This window comes from Maniola jurtina, chromosome Z (assembly GCF_905333055.1).
Source record: "Maniola jurtina chromosome Z, ilManJurt1.1, whole genome shotgun sequence".
NCBI lineage: Eukaryota > Metazoa > Arthropoda > Insecta > Lepidoptera > Nymphalidae > Maniola > Maniola jurtina.
In genome coordinates, this window is record NC_060058.1 from 117,785 (window position 1) to 140,095 (window position 22,311).

General features: G+C 40.3%; 1 protein-coding gene across 1 annotated transcript; it reads left to right on the forward strand.

Annotated features, from left to right (window-relative positions):
- Positions 1–282: 282 nt before the first annotated feature.
- Positions 283–22,110, forward strand: LOC123880451. Its single transcript, XM_045928578.1, has 2 exons — positions 283–661; positions 22,038–22,110. Exons 1-2 carry the CDS (start codon positions 283–285, stop codon positions 22,079–22,081), a joined length of 423 nt encoding a protein of 140 aa, XP_045784534.1. The 3' UTR covers positions 22,082–22,110.
- The last annotated feature ends 201 nt before the right edge of the window (positions 22,111–22,311 follow it).

A 22,311-nucleotide genomic window follows, 5' to 3' on the forward strand; every position in this document is an offset into this window, starting at 1 on the left:
TTTAATCACAACACTCTCCTCTATTATAGCTTTGGTAGAGCACGTGATTATTGTTTTTCGTCTGTAAATAATTATGTATGTTCGTGGAGCAGCTACCTATGTATATCATCATTTTAGAAGTTTATTTTATACTTACGAGTTATGACACATCACTTTGTTTTCAATAAAATTAGACAAGAATTTAGAAATAGAAAAGGCCAAGTGTATTTTTGTACCTAATACAAATACCTACAAATATAATAGTGGATAGAGTATGGTGTAAGTACGACAGACTCAAGATAGATGGGACAGTGTTACATAGAGGGCGCTGCGGGACACACGAGGAGCACGAGGCGCCACCTGGGCGCGCGGCGGCCGCTCGGCGGCGCGGCGCGAGAGGCCGCCACGGCGCGGGTGCGGCACGAGCGGCGGCGGTGGCGGCCGCGAGCGTCGGAGCGGCTCGATTTACTCATTCGCCGCGGCTCGCGCGGGCCGGAGGTCGCTCAGTGTGTGCGCGGCCGGCGTAGCCCACCGGTCGTCCGGTGCCGTTCTCGAACCCAGTCGGTGGAGCAAGTGACTAGTATGAGCGACAGGGACAGGTCGTCGCCCTCCCTCACGGACACCCCGCTCAAGACGTACATCGGCCGGCACGACGACGACTACCCTCTGATAAACGGAAACGGTGAGTGTCGCCGGCTTCGGCACCGGCTCGCGACCGTTTGCCGCAGTGTGGGTTCGATCGACCCGTCTTCCGATGGACTAGATATACCTACACCCGACATACTAACCTCCGCTGCAGCGAGCCATCGATCACTCCCAGCTCGCAGACCATGTGGAAGCACCCCATACTCCATCGCTTCATTCGCATAAACAGATTCCTATGGAACGTCATCGGCACTCTCGGCCCTCATTCCCTCACTAGAGCACGAAATAGACTAGAATAGAAAAGATTTTATTTAAATAAACTGTTGCAAAGTGCTTTCAAATCGCCAAGTGAATCTACGACTGGTTCGGAATGCTCTCCTCGGAGACTCGAGCTGCAGTCGATAAACTCAGTGACATGGAACCGTGCAGTGCCAGGGAAGTGACCGTGATCCGGGAAAGGCATCCGAATACTGTTTGCGCCAACTTTGGCAGTCGCGCAGACGTATGTGAACGAGGTCATAAGACAAACTGGGTACAAACTTACGATTTTGCATGAAGGTTTCCTCGACGACACAGCTCATTCGAAAAGAATTTCAGAAATTCTGCAAAAGCCAAAGCGGGTTAGGTCATTACTGAAAGTTTTTTTTAAAATTACACGTGGCTGTGTTCCTGGTAGGCACGTCACGGAGCTGTGCGCGGACGTTTCCTGGCATGAGTTGGTGTTGTAGAGCACGGGTGGAGTCGGCGCCGCGGTGCGATACCCAGATGTTGCGGATCGATAGCCTGTGACCTTAGGTCTTCGACTAAACTTCTTCGACGGAAATACTTCCACCGACACATTCTCCTAGCCCCTGACTAAGAGGGCTTTATTCGTAGTGCACTTCAAACGAACTTAACATTGCTCTCATTTGAATACTAACCAATCAAACTCAATCTAATTTTGTAGCAATACGTTCAAGGAACTAATATTCTGTGTCTGTGGTTTTTCAGATTTGCGTTAAAATATTTTGTTATTACAAGTGTCAAAGTTACGCGTTAGATACGTTAGATAGGGTACATATCTTTATACCCGTATAATTTAAAACTAGATATTTTTATAGCAATAGATAGCAGGAGATATGCGTTTCTACCACATGTCTAAAAATTAATTAGATTGCTTCGTTTTCAAATGAGAATGAAACTAACCTACGTTTGAATGAAGAGAGGGATGTAGAGTCATCTGTTATCGGGAAGACGACCTGTTTAACATCAGATGTTGATTCTCCATACTAAATAATAGACTCACATTAATTTTGGAGCCTCAGGATACGATATTTCAAAAGAAACTTAAAGACTTAAATTGTAGAGCAAGAGTTCTCGTTCAAGCTGACAATTTCCAGTCTCCTAGATTAGTATTCTCAAGTGCCCAGTGTCCTGTTACGTCCAGTCCCATAATATCCAGTGTCCTAAAACGTCCGATATCAAACGGTCCACTCAGGTCTTAGTAAGAAATGGGACGCCTCAAAATATCTAATTCTATTTTATGGGAAAACATCGTTCTCGGTGTTTAGCCTGCCTGCCCTCTTAAGCATGAAAATTTGTGATTCTCTGTGCATTGTTGTTATTGCTTCGGTTAAGCGGATGGGTTTTTGGAAATCCCGTGGGAACTTTTTGATTTTCCGGCATAAATAGTAGCCTATGTCCGTCCCCGGGATATAAGCTAACCCTGTACCAAATTTCGTCAGAATCGGTTACAATGTTAGACCGTGAAAAGGTAGCAGACAAACAGACAGACAGATAGACAGACAGACAGACACACTTTCGTATTTATAATATTAGTATGGATGATTGGATAGGGCATGAAAACAATTTAGAACATCTGAAAAATTATACAAATAAATGTAAATTAAATTAGAGAATACGGCTTTGAAGAGAGATAAATACTATTAAATAATATGCATGAAGCCAAAAAAGTTAAATATAGTTGGAAAACAGGCAACACAAAAACAGACGAATATTTTCAGTCAGCTAATATTTTGTAAATAAATGTCTCTGGCGTAGAGAAGCTTTGCTTATCTCCTGAGGCGTTTCATAATATTACATAATAATTAAAAAAACGCTGTTAGCCTAGTGCTCAAGCCGTCAGTCTCATGGTCGGGGTGGCTGGGGTTAGATTACGCACCTCTACTTTTCGTAGATAGGTTAATGTATAAAATAGTGGCACGAGTACCTCTCCGGTCGTGTCGGAATTGCGTGCCAACGTGCTATGAGAGTGAAGGAATAGAGACTGCACCAGTTTGCGCACACTGCACTATAACGCGCCGCAGAGACGCGTGGCAGACACTCGGTCTGGAGGACATGTTAACCCGCAATAGTTTCAACCGAATTCCGAGCGGGAAAAAGCTAGTTTATAATAGTAGTGTGGAGTTTATCGGTCGGCATTGGGCTTAGGGCTCTCTCCAAGGTTGACGTCACAATAGCCTCGGCGCTGGCGCTGCGGCGCGCTGCCCAGTGGCTGGACGAGCCCATAAATAATCCACAGAATAGTTTAGTTTCGACTCGACACCAATATAGATATATTTAGCTCAGCTTCCGTAGCGGAATCGTTGAATATTCCAATGTGCTTCTGACATTCCGAGGAATCTAACGTAAACACGCAGCTGCGCCGATTGTTCCAATGATCCAATTTGTACGTATTGTTATCACTTTGAACCTATTGGGACCTAACCTTCATTTGGGGTTTATTCGTAGTGCGCTCCAAACAAACGTAGTTTGACTCTCATTTGCAACCGATCACACTCAATGAAATTTTGTAAATACGTTCTATGCCTCTGGTGGGAGGCTTCGGCCGTGGCTACTTACCACACCACCAAGGGCGGATTGACAGACTTCACACACCTTTGAAAACATCATAGAGAATTCTCAAACACGGTGTTGTTTTTCTTCACCGTTAAAGGAAAGGATATTATCCTTCCTCCGAAAAGTTAGAAGTGTGTAGTACTTTCTTACAAGACTGCCCAAAAAAAGAAGTGTAACGTTTCAGGATTCATGTATGTATGTGAGTTTTTTATTCCACCATAACTTCTAAATGCCTGAACAGATTGGAATGTATGGAGATTGGTCAAATTTTTACATCATTCCGAGTGACACTGGCTATAAATTTTTCAAATAATTTCAATGTGACGGCTGCAAGGAACTAGGAAGTCTTTCTACACCATCGATGTATACACATCGGGTGTGTCTGGTGCCATTTTCAAATGTGATAATTCTACTTTTTAGTTTATTTTTCGCAGGGTAGTCGTATTTCAAAATTATTTTCTTGATAATTATGACTTGTTTAGACACTATGAACCTTAGGTAGTAAAGTTGTAACACTTGTATAGCCAATATAATATAGCTCTCAATGAACTCTCAACGCAAAGGCTGCCACGTGTTGGCCCTGGATGTAGTGCTAAGTGCAGGATTCATTCTACAATACAAAATAATCACAACCACTAGTATTTGGTGTGATTCGTCTGTGCTATCTGATAAGACGTGTTGAAATCGTCCGTCCGTACGTAACTACGTACGCGTCAAGGAGTCATACCTCGATAATATGGCAGACTGATTACATTTGAGCCACATGAGCTGGGACAAACACGACGCGGGACGAAAAGATATTCATTATTGAGGTGTATGTCTGAGGAGCCCGACGATGCCACGACATCTCAAACAAGCTGAGTATCAAACAAGACGATATTGCCCGCACTGGTGTACTAGAATTGTTTTAGTACATGCACCTAATGGCTGAATAAAAAAAATACGCCGGTCGTCACGACCGCGAGTACTGTAGAGTCAGTATCAGGAGCGCGCCTGCCTCATATCTATACACTTTGAACATTATAGTTGGTGGGCAAATGGAAGCTGAAAGGATATTCCGAACGTTTTCAAGCAGTGTGTATTAGAAACGTGGAAGCAATCACTTCGTGCGAATCCGTAGAGTTACAACTAGGTAAGAGGGCAAAAGCTGTGCCTAGTGGTTAATTGCACGTCGGTTTCGGGATTGGAATTCGGGAGGTCCGGGGTTTGGTCTCGGTCACGCACCTCTAACTTATTGGAGCCATGTCCGTTTTAAGCAATTGCTTTTGTAGTGATTAAATGATTAGTAGTGAGCCGGCGACGGGTTGATGAGAACGGCACCTATCAATGTTACCACGACGAAAAATTAAAATGGAACCGCGTTCTATGTGTGTTAACCTTTAAATTTCTTGAATGATTATTATTATACCTACTTTTGTAATTATATACTGCAAAGTGATAATTTTATTGCGTATTGTAATCAGACTTTTTTAGGGTTACGTATCCGAAGATTGCCAACGGGACCCTATTAGTAAGCCTCCACTGTCCGTCTGTCCGATGAATCCGTTCATCTATCCGTATTGTTAGCGGGCTGTATCTCATAAACCGTAAGAGGTGGAGAGTTGAATTTTATTGACAGATGTGTATTTCTTTGGCGCTAGAATAAGTCAAAATGGCAAATTAAAAAGTACATAATAATGTAGTTAAAGTTTATTTAATACGATGCTACGGAGCCCTCTGTGTGCAAGTCCAACTCACACGTGGAAGGGTTTATTTTTGCTTTATTTATATTTTTGTTGCGGTATTTGGCCTAGTGACTTTATAATCAAACAATCAAGAGTAATGTATTTAAAGAATTAAAACACGTAGATACATAACGTAATACGAGAATTATTATTATTTTCGCGAGAAAAATTCGCTTAAATCTATACATATAATAAAATTGTAGAAAAGTGGTGTCTGTACAATGGAAATATATAAAAAAAAGTAGCAGGGGTTGTTATTATATCGATGCCGAACCCGAAATTGTAATTAATTTTTTTTTGTCTGTTTGTCTGTGTGTTTGTGCACGCTAATATCAGAAACGGCTTATTCGATTTAGATACGGTTTTCACTAATATATTATAGTAAGTTTCACTTAACATTTAGTGTTTATTTCTTGTCAATCGGTTCATAAATAAAAAAGTTATGTCAATTTAAAGAATCACGGCGAACATTTACAGAGAAGCATTACTGTAAAGTAAATTTTTAGCTATCCAAACGACGGTATATGTAATTCAAAATATGCTGACCGAAAAGTCACTATTCCACGCGAACGCAGTCGCGGGCACAGCTAGTTACTCATAAAGCCCGCTCTTGACACCACCGCGACCGGTACAGCTCGCGGCAGTATGATAATGTACACTTAACTTTTCCTTAGCTGATATCAAAGATAAACAAATAGCGGAAACCTTCTCAGAAGATAACAGAAACTATTCTTTCTAAAACAGGTGGCTTTTTGTGCTGTTTCCGTTACCTTTAGCAGTCCCCCGACTCAACAAGCGCTTGGATTAAAACTTTACTAATCAGATTAAACTTATAAGTTATAAGGCATACTTACTTATTTTTTTATTACTTTTTAGAGGTTTTAGTGTCGGGGGTTTTAAATTTTTATTTTAAATTTATAATTGGCTACAATCGGACTTGCTGGCAAGTGATGACGCAGCCTATGATAGAGCATTTGCCGACATTTTGCACGATAAATCAAAAACTATCATGCATAAAAATCTGTTTTAGAATATACAGATAAAGTCCTTTCATATGATACCCCACTTGATATAGTTATCTTACTTTGAAAATGTAAACACATTTTAATTTATTATGACGTATTAAAAAAAACTACTTACTAGATCTCGTTCGAAGTTTCGTTGGAAGTTTGCATGGTAATGTACATTTTATAATTTTTTTAGTTTTATCATTCTTTCATTTTAGAAGATACGGACACACACACATACACACACATACACACACACACACACACACACACACACACTTTACAACTTTGGAAGTGTCTCTCGCGCAAACTATTCAGTTTAGAAAAAATGATATTAGAAACCTCAATATCATTTTTGGGGAACCCCCAAAATTTATTGTTTTTTTCTAATTTTGTGTAAAAATCTTAATGCGGTTCACAGAATACATCTACTTACCAAGTTTTAACAGTATAGTCCTTATAGTTTCAGAAAAAAGTGGCTGTGACATACAGATGAACAGACAGACAGACAAACAGACAGACAGACAGCAAGGGAAACTGATGCCGGGATCCATATCGCAAAGTTCGAATGAGAAACGAGTCATGCCAAAGAGTAATAAATAAATAAGTGCTTTACTATTGTTAAAATGAGTGGTTCATAGTAACCATGAGCTAGATGCTCTCTTAGTCGTATGTCATAATGGCTTATTCATCGGCTCAGCGTCATCGTGCGTCCAGGGTTATCTCGGCCACAGCTAGGAGGTGTCCAGGGTATTCCCAGCCCAGTTCGAGGAGGCCAGATGTTTCCCGGCCCACCAAGACGCAGCAAGACGAAACTCAGCATCCAGACCTTCAGATCTGATGTCAGAAATCACTTCTGTCGTAGACAATTACGACGGCGACGAATAATTAAATATATTTCATGGCATATAATATATTTCTTAGCCTGAGCATAATGATTAATGACTAAAAATAAAATGCACGATAAAGATCACACTAATATTATAAAGGCGATAGTTTGTATGTGTGTGTGTGTGTGTGTGTGTGTGTGTGTGTGTGTGTATGTTTGTTACTCCTTCACGCAAAAACTACTTTACGGATTGGGCTGAAATTTAGAATGGAGATAGATTATACCCTGGATTAGCACATAGGCTACTTTTTATCCCGGAAAATCAAAGAGTTCCCACGGGATTTTTAAAAAACTACATCCACGCGATCGAAGTCGCGGGCATCAGCTAGTTCAAGATAAATATTAGAAAACGCCTTGGTTGATTTGAAGACAGCTCAAACCACTATGTCTCGAAACTTAATATTTTGCAATCAGTTCGCTTTATATGGTAGAATCCCAAAAAATTCATACAAAGTTAGGTAGTAGGTTCCCGAAAGTGCCAACGGGATTAATACTAGCTTCCGCTGTCCGTTCATCTGTAACTCGGATTCTATCGGATCTGAAATTGTCACAGAGGTTGTTATTTTCACAAAGGGTATATTTCTATTGCCGCTTTAACAAAAAATAATAAAAACCAAGATGATGCATTCCAAAAAGTACATAGTGTCATATCTTGTAGATCGTACGGACGGATCTTCGACGCGCAGAATCGCGGGGAAACTCGCGGACGCCATGTGAAGTGCCGGCTTAACAGGGTTCTCTCCGTCACTTACTCCATACAATCGTAGTTCCAATTTCATTTGAATATTAAGCAACCAAAGACCATGAAAACCACAGGCATAGATATATAAAATATTTCTGCAAAATTTCATGGACTTTGGTTGCTTAATATTCAAATGAAATTGGAACTACGTTTGTATGGAGCGAGTAACGGAGAGACGGAGTTAATGGAATATTGCGCTCTTGCGTTCGAATCTGAGCTTGTGAAAGCCGATTTCATGATTTTTTTTTACTTCACAGCTCATATTATGTATTATTAGTTTATGCCCGCAACTTCGTCCGCGTGGACTACACAAATTTTAACCCCTTTTTTTCGACTTGTAGGGGTTGAATTTTCAAAATCCCTTTCTTGGCGGATGACTGTACGCCAATTATGACGTAGCTATGCATGCTTTCAGTCCGATCCGTCCGACGTTTGAATTGTGCGTTGATAGTTCAGTCAGTCACCTTTTTCCTTTTATATCTTTAGATCTTTGAAATGGCTGGAACACACAGGTGCAGGTGCAGGTGGACAGAAACTGTCCCTCCCTCTCCGGTTGTTCCTTCATTACTGAAGATCGTAATTCTGACAAGATCCCGAATCGAATGGATCAACTGTCCTATTTTCTTCTGTCTGTAGAACTACCACAAATCAGGCTATTCAGTTGGTAAGACCATTTTCTTGGTGAGCTGCCTCTACAGTAGATAATAGGTATAATATAATAATAAAACCGTTCAAGTGTGAGATATCAATAACTTTAACAGTTATTGAAGTAATCGATTACAGGTCAAGTCAGACAGACAGACAGACGGATGGACGGAGGAGAAAGTCGAACTATAAGGATTCCATTTTTACAATTTCGATACGGAACCCTAATAAGGGTTCCTAGCTTTACTATGGAATTCTAAAACATCCAATGCCGTCTCGTCTCCGCAGGTGGGCGTTGCGCTTAAGGTAGCCACTATATTAATATCGTAATTGAAGTAACCAGCATTAATGGTTTGTGGAGTGTTGTCAATTATCATTTATCAGCAATTATCTCGGGTTTATCTGTTACCTATTCGATAATGCGCAGTACCTAGCCCATATTTCACTGGGATGCCGTGCGGACTGGGTCACTGAATATTAAGAGAGCTCAAAAAACCGGGGTCAGTCTAGTGGTTAGGATGTCGGTTTTTTATCCCGAGAAGTCGGGGATTCAATCCCGCACACGTACCTCTAACTTTTCGGAGTTAAATATCACTTACTTAAACGGTATAGGAAAACGTTGTGAGAAAACCTGCACGCCTAGTGAGTTCCCTATAATGTTCTTAAAAGTGAGCGAAGTCTGCCCACCCGCGCTTGGCCAGCGTGGTAGACAAACCATGGAACTATTCGTGTGCAAATCCAACACGCACTTCACTTATAAACTAGTTAGGTACTAGCTTAGCAAAGTCAGCGCGGGCCAGGTTAGCTTATACTACGAGTAGGTACGCACGACGTTATCGCCAGCGTCCCAGTGGGATATGGCCGCTGTACGTAAGCTGATAGCTACTTGGACGCAAACACATATTTCCTCCTTTATTTGCCATGTTACTATAAGGGGGAAGGAAAAGGTCTACAATACGTGTTGCGTTGTTTTCATATATCTTGCTACATTTTTAGGGTTCCGTACTTATAGAGAACCTTCCCGTTGGCCTAGAATCATGAAATTTGGCAGGTAGGTAGGTCTTATAGCACAAAAAAAGCGAAAAATCTGAAACCGTGAATTTGTGGTTCATAGACAAATAATTTAGTATTTTCAATTTTCAAAGTAAGATAACTGTACCAAGTGGGCTATCATATGAAAGGGTTTTACCTGTTAATTCTAAAACAGATTTTTATTTACTTTTATGCCTAATAGTTTTTGATTTAACGTGCAAAATGTCGGAAAAAATACCCAAGTACGGAACCCTCGGTGCTTGAGTCTGACTGGCACTTGGCCAGTTTTTAAATTGGAATGATAAACGTGAATTATTATACCTAACTAAATACGCAAAAAGCGGTGCTAGTCTAGCCTAGCAGTTTTAACTTTTAAAATGTCGCCCTTCTATTCGGAAGGTCAGATCGGCACACACCTCTTATCGCGTATAAGGACTGTGCCTCTAACTTTTCGCAGTTATGTGCGTTGAAAGCAATTAAATGTCACCTGGTTCAACGGTGAAGGAAAACAGCGTGAAGGAATCTGCATGTCCGAAAGTTCTCCACAATGTTCACAAAAATGATGTGTGAAGTGTACCGATTCGCATTTGGCCAGCGTTTCAGACAATGGGCTAATGTCTGAACCCTTCTCATTTTGAGGAGAGACCCATTGCTGTGTGTTAATTTGTTCATTTCATCAAGGAGAGCATGTGCCAAGTTTATGATATTGTCAAGACTCTACGAGGATAAAATTATTTTAAATTTCAAGTTTCTGTAACTATTAATAACTATATTTCCGCTATAAAATAAACTTAAATCTAAATTAAAAACGAATAACTGTAACTATTGTTAGTCATTTGGAGCAAATGGTACTTACACCCGTTGCACTATTGTCGTACGCACTCCTGGCACAAGCTTTACGCTTAGTTGGAGGGGAAAGGGGAGTATTAGTCATGATTACCATGGCAATATTCTTTGTAAAAAACCCTTCGTCGGCCCACTCCTGTGAAGGGTGTAGACCATTAGTCTACCAGACTGGCCCAGTGCGAATTTGCAGACTTCACACACCTTTGAGGACATTACGTAGAACTTTCAGGCATGCAGACATTACGTGCTGTATGCGACATTTTCCAAAAATTACGCATTATATCAATTTGCGATAGGTACTTACATTGCATTACATACGTTTCATTTCATTTTTAACCCCCGACCCAAAAAGAGGGATGTTATAAGTTTGACGTGTGTATCTGTGTATCTGTGTGTCTGTGTGTCTGTGTATCTGTGTATCTGTGTATCTGTGTGTCTGTGTATCTGTGTATCTGTCTGTGGCATCGTAGCGCCTAAACGAATGAACCGATTTTAATTTACTTTTTTTTGTTTGAAAGGTGGCTTGATCGAGAGTGTTCTTAGCTATAATCCAAAAAAATTGGTTCAGCCGTTTAAAAGTTATCAGGTCTTTTCTAGTTTTCTTGTAGAAAAGAAGGTTAGATAACCCTTAGGTTCAAGTGTCAATTGACAAATGTCAAGCTGTCAAGATGGAAGTTCCCTGGATACATAATTATTTATTTGAAAATGATGTTTTGGAAAACTCAGATACTTTGGATCGTAGGCGCGGAATAGTCCAAGAATATCGGTTCAGCCGTTTGAAAGTTATCAGCTCTTTTCTAGTTACTGTAAACTTCACTTGTCGGGGGTGTTATAAATTTTTAATTTACACTTGTACTAAATCATTACAATAGACTTTTTAATACAGTTGCTCAAAAAGTGGCGTATTGCAGGGACGTATAGCGTTCGGGATGTGGGCTATTACATAATCGTGCTTTTTTTTTACCTTTCCCGCACTCGTGCGTTCTCTTTCCCAACTGTCAAAATATTAAAAAGAAAAACCAACCATGAAGTTTTTATTAAAAAAATTCATAGAAGTTTTTATGATTTATGCAAATACGTATATTTCTAAAAAGAAGCTACTAATTTGTTTCAATATCAGATTTAATGATTTGATTGAATGAGTTTGGTTAGGTTTCATTTCATTTCATCTCATTAAATTTCATTTTCATTTCATATCAATAAAAAACTTTGCCTACCAGAATGGGTGAAGAAAAAAAAACTCTACTTATATTCTACGGTTGGCGCCATTTTTCAGAAATTTTCTTTGCAAGTTTAGTTGTTGGTTGCCTAAAATGAGTAATTTCGACCCTAGTTTTTTATATCTATTAACAATAAAGTTGTTTTAAATTAAATTAAATTAAGTTAGTTGAGTTTATTGTGTTTTTATTATTTTATTAAATTGCTTCATTTTTTCGCAACTGTATTAAAAATAGTCGTTCAGTACACGTGCGGAACCGTCATTGCAACTCGTTCCGACTGTCAACCCTCACATTTGTCGGAACTCTTTGCAATGACAGCCTTTCCGCACTTGTAATGAAATATACTATTACACTCTACTCCTTCGTAATACAATGTTAATCTTAAACGGAAACTTTAGTGACCGACTTGTGGACTCACCTTAACCAAAGAGGCCCACTCTGCATTTTTATTAGGGTTCCGTAGTAAAACCCTTTTATCTGTTTGTCACAGCCATTTAAACAATAAACTGCCTAAAATATCCTAAAATATCATTCACCAGCAAAACTTTCTAAATTCACACGACTTAGGAGTTCAATCTTGCAGCATCAGGGTTGAAGAGTTGGAACTTGGAGTCCAAGCATGAATCGTTGCTTGGTGCCTACAATATTAACTCACTATGAGCACTTCCTGAAACTTCATAACTTAGGCGGGTAGTAACCCTGCAGCATCAGGATTAAAGAGTTGGATCCAGGTTGTTTTATGGCACCACCACGAAAACTTCTACTGTTCATAAAAAAAAATTGCCAATCGGTCCAGAAACTTCAAAAAAGTCAGTGTATATAAAAAAATACGGGCCGAATTGAGAACCACCTCCTTTTTGGAAGTCGCTTAAAAATAAAATAAAACTTACGGTTCACGAGATAGACCCCGCGACGGAAGGACAGCGGGGGCGTAAGGGGCTCCCGTTGGCACCCTTCTGCTACGGAACTCTAAAGTTTTCAGCGAGTAGACGTCTACGGAACTCTATCCGTTTTCTAACACGTACTTGACCAGTTATTATTTCTAGGTCAATCGGTTTGAGCCGCAAATTGATAAGTGTAATCAGTCATATATGTACAGATAACAGTGTATGTACAGCGCGTCGCGACTAGCGAGCACCACGCGTCGCTAGTCGCCCTCGCCGCACTCGCCCCACTGAACAACACTATTTTTATCATATAATAATCGACACCTGTAGGTAACTCATTTATACACTAATATTATAAAGGCGAAAGTTTGTTTGTATGTGTGTGTGTTTGTTACTCCTTCACGCAAAAACTACTGGATGGATTTGGCTGAAATTTAGAACGAAGATAGATAATATTCTGGATTACCACATAGGCTACTTTTTATCCCGGAAAATCAAAGAGTTCCCACGGGATTTCGAAAAACCTAAATCCACGCGCGCGAAATCGCGGGCCATCGGCTAGTGTTAACTATAGGTAGGTACAAGATAGCTCTTAAATTTTTTGAAAACTATCCAACATACCCCTTCCAAGTTAGTCCGCTTCATTCTCAGACTATATCATCAGCTGAATTTAAAAAACGGCCAAGTGCGAGTCGATCGCGGGCACCGAGGGTTCCGTACTCGGGTATTTTTCCCGACATTTTGCACGATTAATCAAAAACTATTACGCATAAAAATAATTAAAAATCTGTTTTAGGATATTCACGTAAAGCCCTTTCATATGATACCCCACTTGTTATAACTTTATCTTACTTTGAAAATTGAAATACATTTTAATTTTTTGATAATGTGACCACAAATTTACGGTTTTCGGATTTATTCCTTTTCTTATGCTATAAGACCTACCTACCTGCCAAATTTTATGATTCTAGGTCAACGGGAAGTACCCTATAGGTTTTCTTGACAGACACGACGGACGGACGGACGGACGGATGGACGGACAGACAGACAGACAATAAAATGATCCTATAAGGGTTCCGTTTTTCCTTCATAAAACCTAACCCAATGCGGGCATAGTTTTATCCAACGGTTGATAATGCTTTTTATTACCTACTTACAATATCTCAGAGAGTCTCAGATTAGAAATGAGGAGAACCGAGTAACCGACATAGCGCAGCGGGTTACGAAACTGAAGTGCAACTCCCGAGCTACTAGTGAAGCGCAGTCTTAGAACTTGCAACCCCTCAGATCCGTACCTGGCCAGCGTGGTAGACCATGGCCAAACCCCTTCTCACTCTGAGAGGAGACCTGTGCTATGTAGTGACTGTCTAGTGAACCAGCGTTGGGAAAGATAAGATTGCCAGAAACTAAGATTCGATGTTCTTCCTCGCATGTGTAATATTATCTATATCTATATAGGTATAAGTTTCAAGTGACAAATCATTTTAATTTTGCTGATAACACAAAGATAACATGCCAAAACTGTGACGTAGTAAGTCAATAACGTGAGTAGCTCTCTACCAGAGCAAGCCAAGCCTTCCACGGCAGCTATCACAGATGCTTTATAGGCCCAGTATGAGATGTTAATAAAAGTTTTTGATTAAAGTGAAAAATTCAATACGATCCACCATTTCTCATTTAAATACACATTTACAAGTGCTTTTGAATCGTCAACTGAATCTTCCACCGGTTCGCAGCCCGCATTTACCGACAAGACCCAAGTAGGTACATCGCAAGGGGAAGGGACGCTATTCATATTTACTTACACCATGATTTAAAGTAAATCAGAATATAGCATACGTTGGCAAAGTCATAAGTCTAATCTCGTTGTAGTCGCTGTGCTGTGGTGTTGTAATTTGTAATTGGTGTCGTTCATCATTTGGCTCGCCGTCCGTCAAAATCACGATACACTTCTTAATATAAATGTCCAATAGAATGCATTCGATGGCAGTTGCATAATCTGTGACGAGGGCATTCCTACTCGACAGACAATACTTGAGCTAGACTAAACAAAACTTCGTCAAAAACATCCCGAACTCCGGAGTAATATCACTTCTCCATATAGCATATGAAATGCTAGGGGAGCGTGCTTGGGATCGAACCTCGACCTCCCGAATACAAGGCAGACATCTCAACCACTAGGCCATCACCGCTCATACTGGATGGCCGTAGTCATTTTTGATTTGATCAAGTAGAGAAACTCCAAGCATAGCCCTCTCCATCCAAATGAATCTGAGCTTTATGAGGCCCATAGCGACTGTTTGTGGTTTTAAGAATTTGCTCTTTAACCACCAGCTATTTTTAGTAGATTTAGATATAGAAATATTAGTATCGATTAGAATATAAACTTACACTTCTTGTGTCTTAAGTAAATTGTATACCGGTTGAACAATTAACGTATAGAAAATAATGCTCATTGAAATTGTGAATAGTAATAAGCCAAGTAAGTAAAATATTCATTTTGTTCGGAGGTCGACCACGCGTGCTGGTACAGTGTACTCTACACTCTCCCACCGGGAGAGACCAGACTGGACTGTTCAATTACAACAAATATTATCAAACAATTCCCGATTCTCGTACGATTATTGTAATGAGTGCAATCTAATTGCCATGGGTACCTGTTCGAGGTTAGCTCACTTACGTCTAAGACTGTATCATACCTTAGGTACTTACCACCAGGTGAAATATTACGAATAAAAATAGGTCTTTCCAAAAACGCAGAGGCAGTCATTTTGTCAGTCTAGTTTAGTATATTAATGACTGCCCCTATAGGCTCATCATCACCATCTCAACCCATCGCCGGCTCACTACTGAGCACGAGTCTCCTTGCAGAATGAGAATAGTTTAGGACACCACGCTGGTCAAGTGCGCATTGGCAGACTTCACACATCTTTGAGAAAATCATGGAGAACTCTCAGGCATGAAGGTTTCCTCACCATGTATTCCTTTAATTTCGATAGCGATATTCAATTGCTTTTAAAACATACTATTCTGAAATAATGTCCTGGTTTGATGTTATACATGATGGCTAGCGTACAAGAAACTATAATTTATTGACGCAGTAGTCACGTTTGCCTCTTTCAGATGCAAATCTTTGTACTGAAGCTAGGGTTGCCCACATTTTTCGGCTGATCGTAGTATTTTTCAGAATAAGCCACAAAAAATATAGTAGGTACGTTTTAAAATATCTGAAATAAATTTGAAATTTTGAATTTTGGACCACTTATTTTTATCACGCTTGACCCCCTTTAGTATAAACTAAGGAAAACTAAAGCATACCTGTTTTTGAACCCTAAAATCAGTACTGGTGCGTGCCCGCGTTCAATCCAATCGAAATTGAATCCGCAAGCAGGGCTTTGTAAGCCTTATTTATTGAGCCATGAAAAAACGTTACGATACGAAGCTCTCTACTCTTAGTATGTGTTAACACATCTCGACAACGCTGATAGATTTCGAGCATCGAAACACTATAACATCAAAGTAAAATGGACCTTTAGAGAAGTAACCCTAGTGCGTTCGCCATCCTTTTCATACAAACCAAGTTTAATTCCTAGTCGAATATCAACCAATCAAACTTAATAAAAATTTATATAATTACACGTTTTAGAAACCAATGTCAATGTCTAAGTCTTTCTATAAATATGTGTAGTTTTAAAATTACATGGGCTGACAGATTTACATTGACAGATCGTTGAGCCGGGTAACATTGAAATTGACACATTTTTTCAGAAATCTGACAAAACCACAGACACAAATATTTGTTTCTAGAACCAACGTGTCTAATTTCGTTGAGTTATATTCAAACCGAAACCAAACTACGTTTAATATGGCAAGCGCTGGGGAGTGCGCTAGGGTACTACTTCTCCTGATGTTACAATATTTCTCACGTGATTCTCTATCCAAACGTATTACGCTGATTATTCTGCTTTTTGCTCTGCCTGTAGACGTATGAATAATCGATAGGTACTCGAAATCTTTTGACGCTGTCGAGATGTTTAAACTTGTACTAAGGGTTCTGATTATTCATGGGCACTGGAAATGTGAAACAGTTGCTACGATTTACTTTGTACGAGTATTGTTCACTGTTGGCTCCAGTCCAACTCAATCCATCAGCCTGCATGCGTGCACGGCTGGACACTAGCTTGCTGGAGAGCGCGCTACCGCGGTTTCCAACTTCCGCTTCTTTCTTTCTTGTCTCGGGGCTGCGTTGCCTCTCCCCACCGAAGTCTGCTCTCCAGCCATCCAAGCTCGCTCCAGAAGCCGAGTGACCACCTTCCTCGTCCACCCCCTTCCCATCACCTCAGCAGTCATACTTAGCAACCATGTCTCGGACTGACAACACGCACTGTCCGAAGACAATCACTGAGGAATAAATGTATGTAAGAATTGCTCGCTAATAAAAAAAAATAAAGTATATGACTTGGCGATTGACTAAAATGGCACTTACTCAAATAGGCCAAAAGAATGACGACTTCGTTTCCGTGCTCCCACAGTCTGGTTGCAAAGGTTGGCGGCGCGGGCGCAGCGCAGCGTGAGAACGGTACAGACTGACGGTATATTTAGCCACCATCGTCCATCAGTCGACGATTTATATTTGAGCTTTTCACATGGCTATTGTGCTCTTCACGAGATCTTATACGAGTACCAAAAGCGTATTCGTGAATCACTAAACATAACCAATGAACTACGTAGTACCATTCACTGACTTTCATTTATATTTTTCCAATATGGTGTCTAATGGGCGCCAGTAGATTTTACCCGTAGGGCGCCATATTGTTTTTCATTTCACTTTAATATTGTTTGTATCACTTGCAGGGATTAAGTAAATCTATTAGTGCAAGAAGCATCGCTCCACGCGTTTGATAGAGTGCCACGAAGGAACGCACTGACATTATATTATCATAGAGTGATGAAAACATAACCACTCTTTTGCTTTACACAGTCGAGTAAATAGGTACCTGTAAGTATTTCGTTGCAAGATTGCATCGTTGCAAAATTTTCCAAAGCATAAAATATTCCCCACTTGAAATGAGGGCATCATGGGAGATGTTTCCAATTCACCATGAAATAGATTCAACTTGAGCGCGAGGAAAGCGAGTCAAGTGAATTTCATTTTGCGAAGGAGGAATCGTGTCCTAGCTCGCTGCATGCGTCGTCGTACAAATAATAAATATTCGCTTCCTCCTTGCCGAGACATACCTAGTCTACTCTAAGTATCCATACTAACATTATGAATACGAAAAGGTGTCTGTCTGACTGCTAGCTTTTCACCTCCCGTCCGTTTAACCGAATTTGACGAAAGGTACTGAGATATCTTGCATCCCGGGGAAGGACATAGGCTACTAGTTATCCCGGAAAATCACCGTGCCGGATGAAGTCGCATCGTTACATATAATCACTGTCACCTTTGCCTATTTACATTAGATGGAAAACTGACAAAATGTATGTTTACTTTAACCGTCAGTCTTGCTGCTCATAATATACAACTCTGACCGACGTCAACTACATGTCAACTAGGCTCCGAAAATCTTAGCCCTCGAAGTTGGTCAAACTGAAGTGATCGCTTTGGTGGTAAATAGCCAATGGGCGTCCAGCTTAAACGATATGAGTTGGATTGCTTTTTCTATAGGAATATTGCCAAACGAAACCTTCCCAACTCCTTCCTTTAGGTTTCGAATCACGTCCGAGCGAAAACTTTGCGTAGAATACAAATACAAGTAATTTATTTACAAACATAATTCGTGATAACTCACTCGATGCAGTTCCGTCTTTACCATAAGAGTACGGCCGGCTCGGAGAGGGCCCCCGGTCTGATGGGGCCCCGAAATGCCAAATCTCGGTCCCTATATGTTTTTATCCAATAAAAATCAATACAGAAAAATAAATTAGTTTTTTAAAATATTCAGTCCACAGAGCCTTCAAATCTTGAGAAGTTCTTTAGTGAAATATGACTTTTGTTTAGCACATAAGAGTCAGTTGGCTTTGGAATTGGACGCCCCTGTAAAGAAATTTAAAGATTGCTTTATGAGCTGTTACCTTCCCATACAAACTACCGTCCTACTTCTAAGAAGCGCTTTAAGTAGTTTCTGACTTATCGCCTAAAGACGTAAAAATTTTGAAAAACTAATGTTTCTAAAAAAGAACTCATAAAATTCTTGGTCCTCATTACATTCAAAGATATTTCATCTGATCCCTGCGGGAGTTAAATCCGCGATATAAAATAACACAAGCCGGTGACATTATATAGTACGACTCAGGCCTCCGACCAGCTTAGTCCGTCGCTGCTAAAAGCGCCTCAAACTTTGCATGACCGAGGGCCCCTGCGTGGCCTAAGGCGGCCCTGACTCGATGTCCTACTTATACAATGCAGGAATGCGCCGAATTTTAAACAGGTGCAAAATATACATTGCGATAAAAATACCTCGCACAGGAATGCAGGGCCTGTTATTGCATGCAATAAATAATGTACACGACGATATTGTTGATTTAGTCGGAGGTTTATAAAATTCCATAGATGCGAGAGGATCTGGGAATCCTTCCCATTACTATCGCAAGAAAATTCCTATCATCTCTACCCATATTAAAAATGCAAAAATGTGTTTGTTTGTTTGCACTTTAATCATGCTGCAACGTAGCATAAGATGGGCGTGATATTTTCATGGATATAGAAAGACATAAGCTACTCACGGAAACTCAAACAGTTTCCTCGAGAAAAGCTCGCCTCAGGTCTGGAAACAATACCCTCCCGTACTCGTGAAAGAAAAACAAAACGCGTAGAAAGTGTAAGCTTGGCTCAATGTAAATGTCACAGTTAAACTAACCGTGCTCCAATAACTTCGTGACGTAACTCCGGCCGGGTCATTGGCACGTGTCACTCCCATCACCGACCCATCGCCGGCCCACTACTGAGCACAGCTCTCCTCTCTGAATGATAACGGCGTGTGCCGTAGGCCGCTGTACTGACCCGGTGCGGATTGGCCGACTTCACAAATCTTTGAGAACATTATGGAGAACTCTTAGGCATGCAGGTTTCATATGATGTTTTTTTTTTGCACCGTTAAGGCAATTATATTTAATATGGAATTCAGAGAATGATTGTGTTTTGGCATGTGTATTGTGTATATTATATTTATAAGCAAAAAAATCGTAATTCATACACTATTTGGAATATCTGAGAAAAAAAAATCCGTTCGTAGCCCTACTATCAGTTTACATAAAAAATATACTATTTTAAAAAGTTGGCTCGTAAGTGTGTATTGAAAAAAATTTAAATGTTACCAAAGCAAAACTCTTGTTCCCAAATCGCCGTATTTCAGTTTTCCGTCGTGTGCAGACGGACTAATACTTACTATGTGCTCGATATTAGGCTAATTGCGAGTGCCAGTCGCGACGCAAGCGGTTATCTCTAACTGCAGTTATCAGGACCCTCGACCCTTGTGATTTGCCGACATTGAATCGTTGCCTACACTCATTGCTAACAAGTACCCAGTCCAATCTGAATTTGCAACGTGGCGATCTGCGCAGATCATAAACTAAGGATTCTAAATCTATTTTTTCTTTTTATGTAGGCCACTATACGGAGAAGTCAGGCATGCAGGTTTCCTCATGATATTTTCCTTGTATACCTAAAGTAGGTATAGAAGATTCCAAACACGACGTTTTTCCGTAACTTTACCGTCAATATCAATATTAGTTAACTATGAAATAACTTGTTTAGCTCATACAATGTCGCTAATCCCTGAAGAGGTGGCAATTTTGATCGCTCTACACACAAACTGCATTTTGGGCATAGTTTCGGTATAAAACTTTATAACGTATAAATACATACATGCTGATATTGACAAAATTAACTTTGCGATAACGACTTTGGCAGAGTGGCCGGACCTACACAGGCAGCTTGAAGTCATGCGAAGTGTAATAAATAGATCATTATAATTTTCAAAAAAACATGTAAATGACATTCAAAAATTCCGATAGCGAAGCCGGGGCAGGTTCGCTAGCAAGTACTAGTAGCTATTCTATAATTCATCAACCGTGGATTCAAAGACAAGTGTAAATTAAAAACACCCCCGACAAGTGAAGGTTACAGTAACTAGAAAAGAGCTGATAACTTTCAAATGGCTGAACCGATTTTCTTGGATTATAGCTAAGAACACTCTCGATCAAGCAAACCTTGACTTTTTCAAAAAAAAAAAAAAAACTAAAATAAAATCGGTTCATTCATTGATGATGCGACAGTCAGATACACAGATACACACGTCAAACTTATAACACCCCTCTTTTGGGTCGGGGGTTAATAAAACCGAACGACATGCACCGGTCAAGTTGCGTTGAATAATTTACGCTATATCATTTCACTTGTCCAACTATTGCACTAGTAGACCGATTCGATCGTTCTATATCCTATTCTGCGGGTACATTGACCAAGGGGTCATTTCGAATATGTGAAAATATGTTGATGTACATACTAAGCAATCAAAACTAAAATTGAATTGATTGTGATTTCTTGCCCTCATTGCATCGTGGATGTGCTTTTATACTTTTTCCACGTATTGCGTCGTTGTGACAAAGTTTACTGTGCTATGTTTATATGCTTGTGGCTGGGCAGGGGGGCCTCAAAGTATTTTTTGCGAGTGACACCAGGCTGATTGAGCCATCATATTGGGACTTTAAAATTAATGTTAGGATAGGTAGGTACCTACTGTCAGAATAAACTGCCAAATGCCAGTCAGTTACAACTTACCACTGCTTACGACCCTTGGTCACGAAAGGATGTTATAAGTAGGGCCAACGCATACAGGTGGATTGGGAAGGGTCCTTGCTGCCTAGCGCGCCTTTATGCCGCCGAAGTATCACTCAGCCGGTGTGCGCTGTGCTTTAGAGGACATTTTATTTATGCAATAATGGCAAGAGCGAATCGCTTTACTTTTCCCGGAAGGCTATTGTAATATAGTATATAAAATGCTTTTATAGCGACGCAAATGAACAATAATTGCTGGTACACCGCCCTACTAATGTTTCGTTGGTGTAGCGCTTGGCATACCTATTGGGCTGCAATCCTGGTTTATGTCGTGGGTGGGGCAGAAAATTAGTGGTAATTGCTGTCAAGAACGCACCTAATAGTCCAGCATTGAGAATCGCCTCGAAGAGTCTATAAAGCCGACGTCAGTCCTGCGCTTGATCTCTCTCTGGTCTTGTCTGATTACCGTCCCATCAGACTATGAGAGTGAAGGAATAGAGAGGTTACACCTGTGCTTACATGTGTGTGTATTTTCCTGCGCGACCGGAATTCGGTCAGTAGTTACTGTCCATTTATACAACTTTTTAAACTCAAACTCAAACTCAAACTCAAATTATTTTTATTCAATTAAACTTTTACAAGTGCTTTTGAATCGTCAAAATAATCTACCACTGGTTCGGAATGCTGTTCCTACCGAGAAGAACCAGCAAGAAACTCGGCGGTTGCTCTTTTCAAATGTACAATTTACAATAATATGCAATTTAACTCAAACGTGTGGTTTAATTGAGTTTCTTTCTGTTTCAGGTATGTATGAAGATAATAATCAGTGCATTAGTGTGAGTGAGTGATTACCAAACTAGCAATTCAGGACTTAAAATCTTGAAAAAGTTGACCTTGAAAACTCACACATACCTAGAGTTCCGTAAAAAAATCTTCGGAAATAACGCGAGTGAGGGTTTTGACGAAAGGTTGAAGATCCTGTGATGACATCTAGCTTGTGCGAGTAAGTTAGTTGGGCACAGCGTGTGGTACCCGAGGAGTGCGCAGACCAACACGAGGCGTGACCATGGCAGCAGCG

Excerpts from the sequence above, each read along its gene's own strand:
- LOC123880451 (XM_045928578.1), top strand. The coding sequence starts at position 283 with ATGGGACAGTGTTACATAGAGGGCGCTGCGGGACACACGAGGAGCACG. Across the intron at positions 662-22,037 it reads CCCTCTGATAAACGGAAACG|GTATGTATGAAGATAATAAT; the intron begins GTGAGTGTCGCC and ends TTTCTGTTTCAG.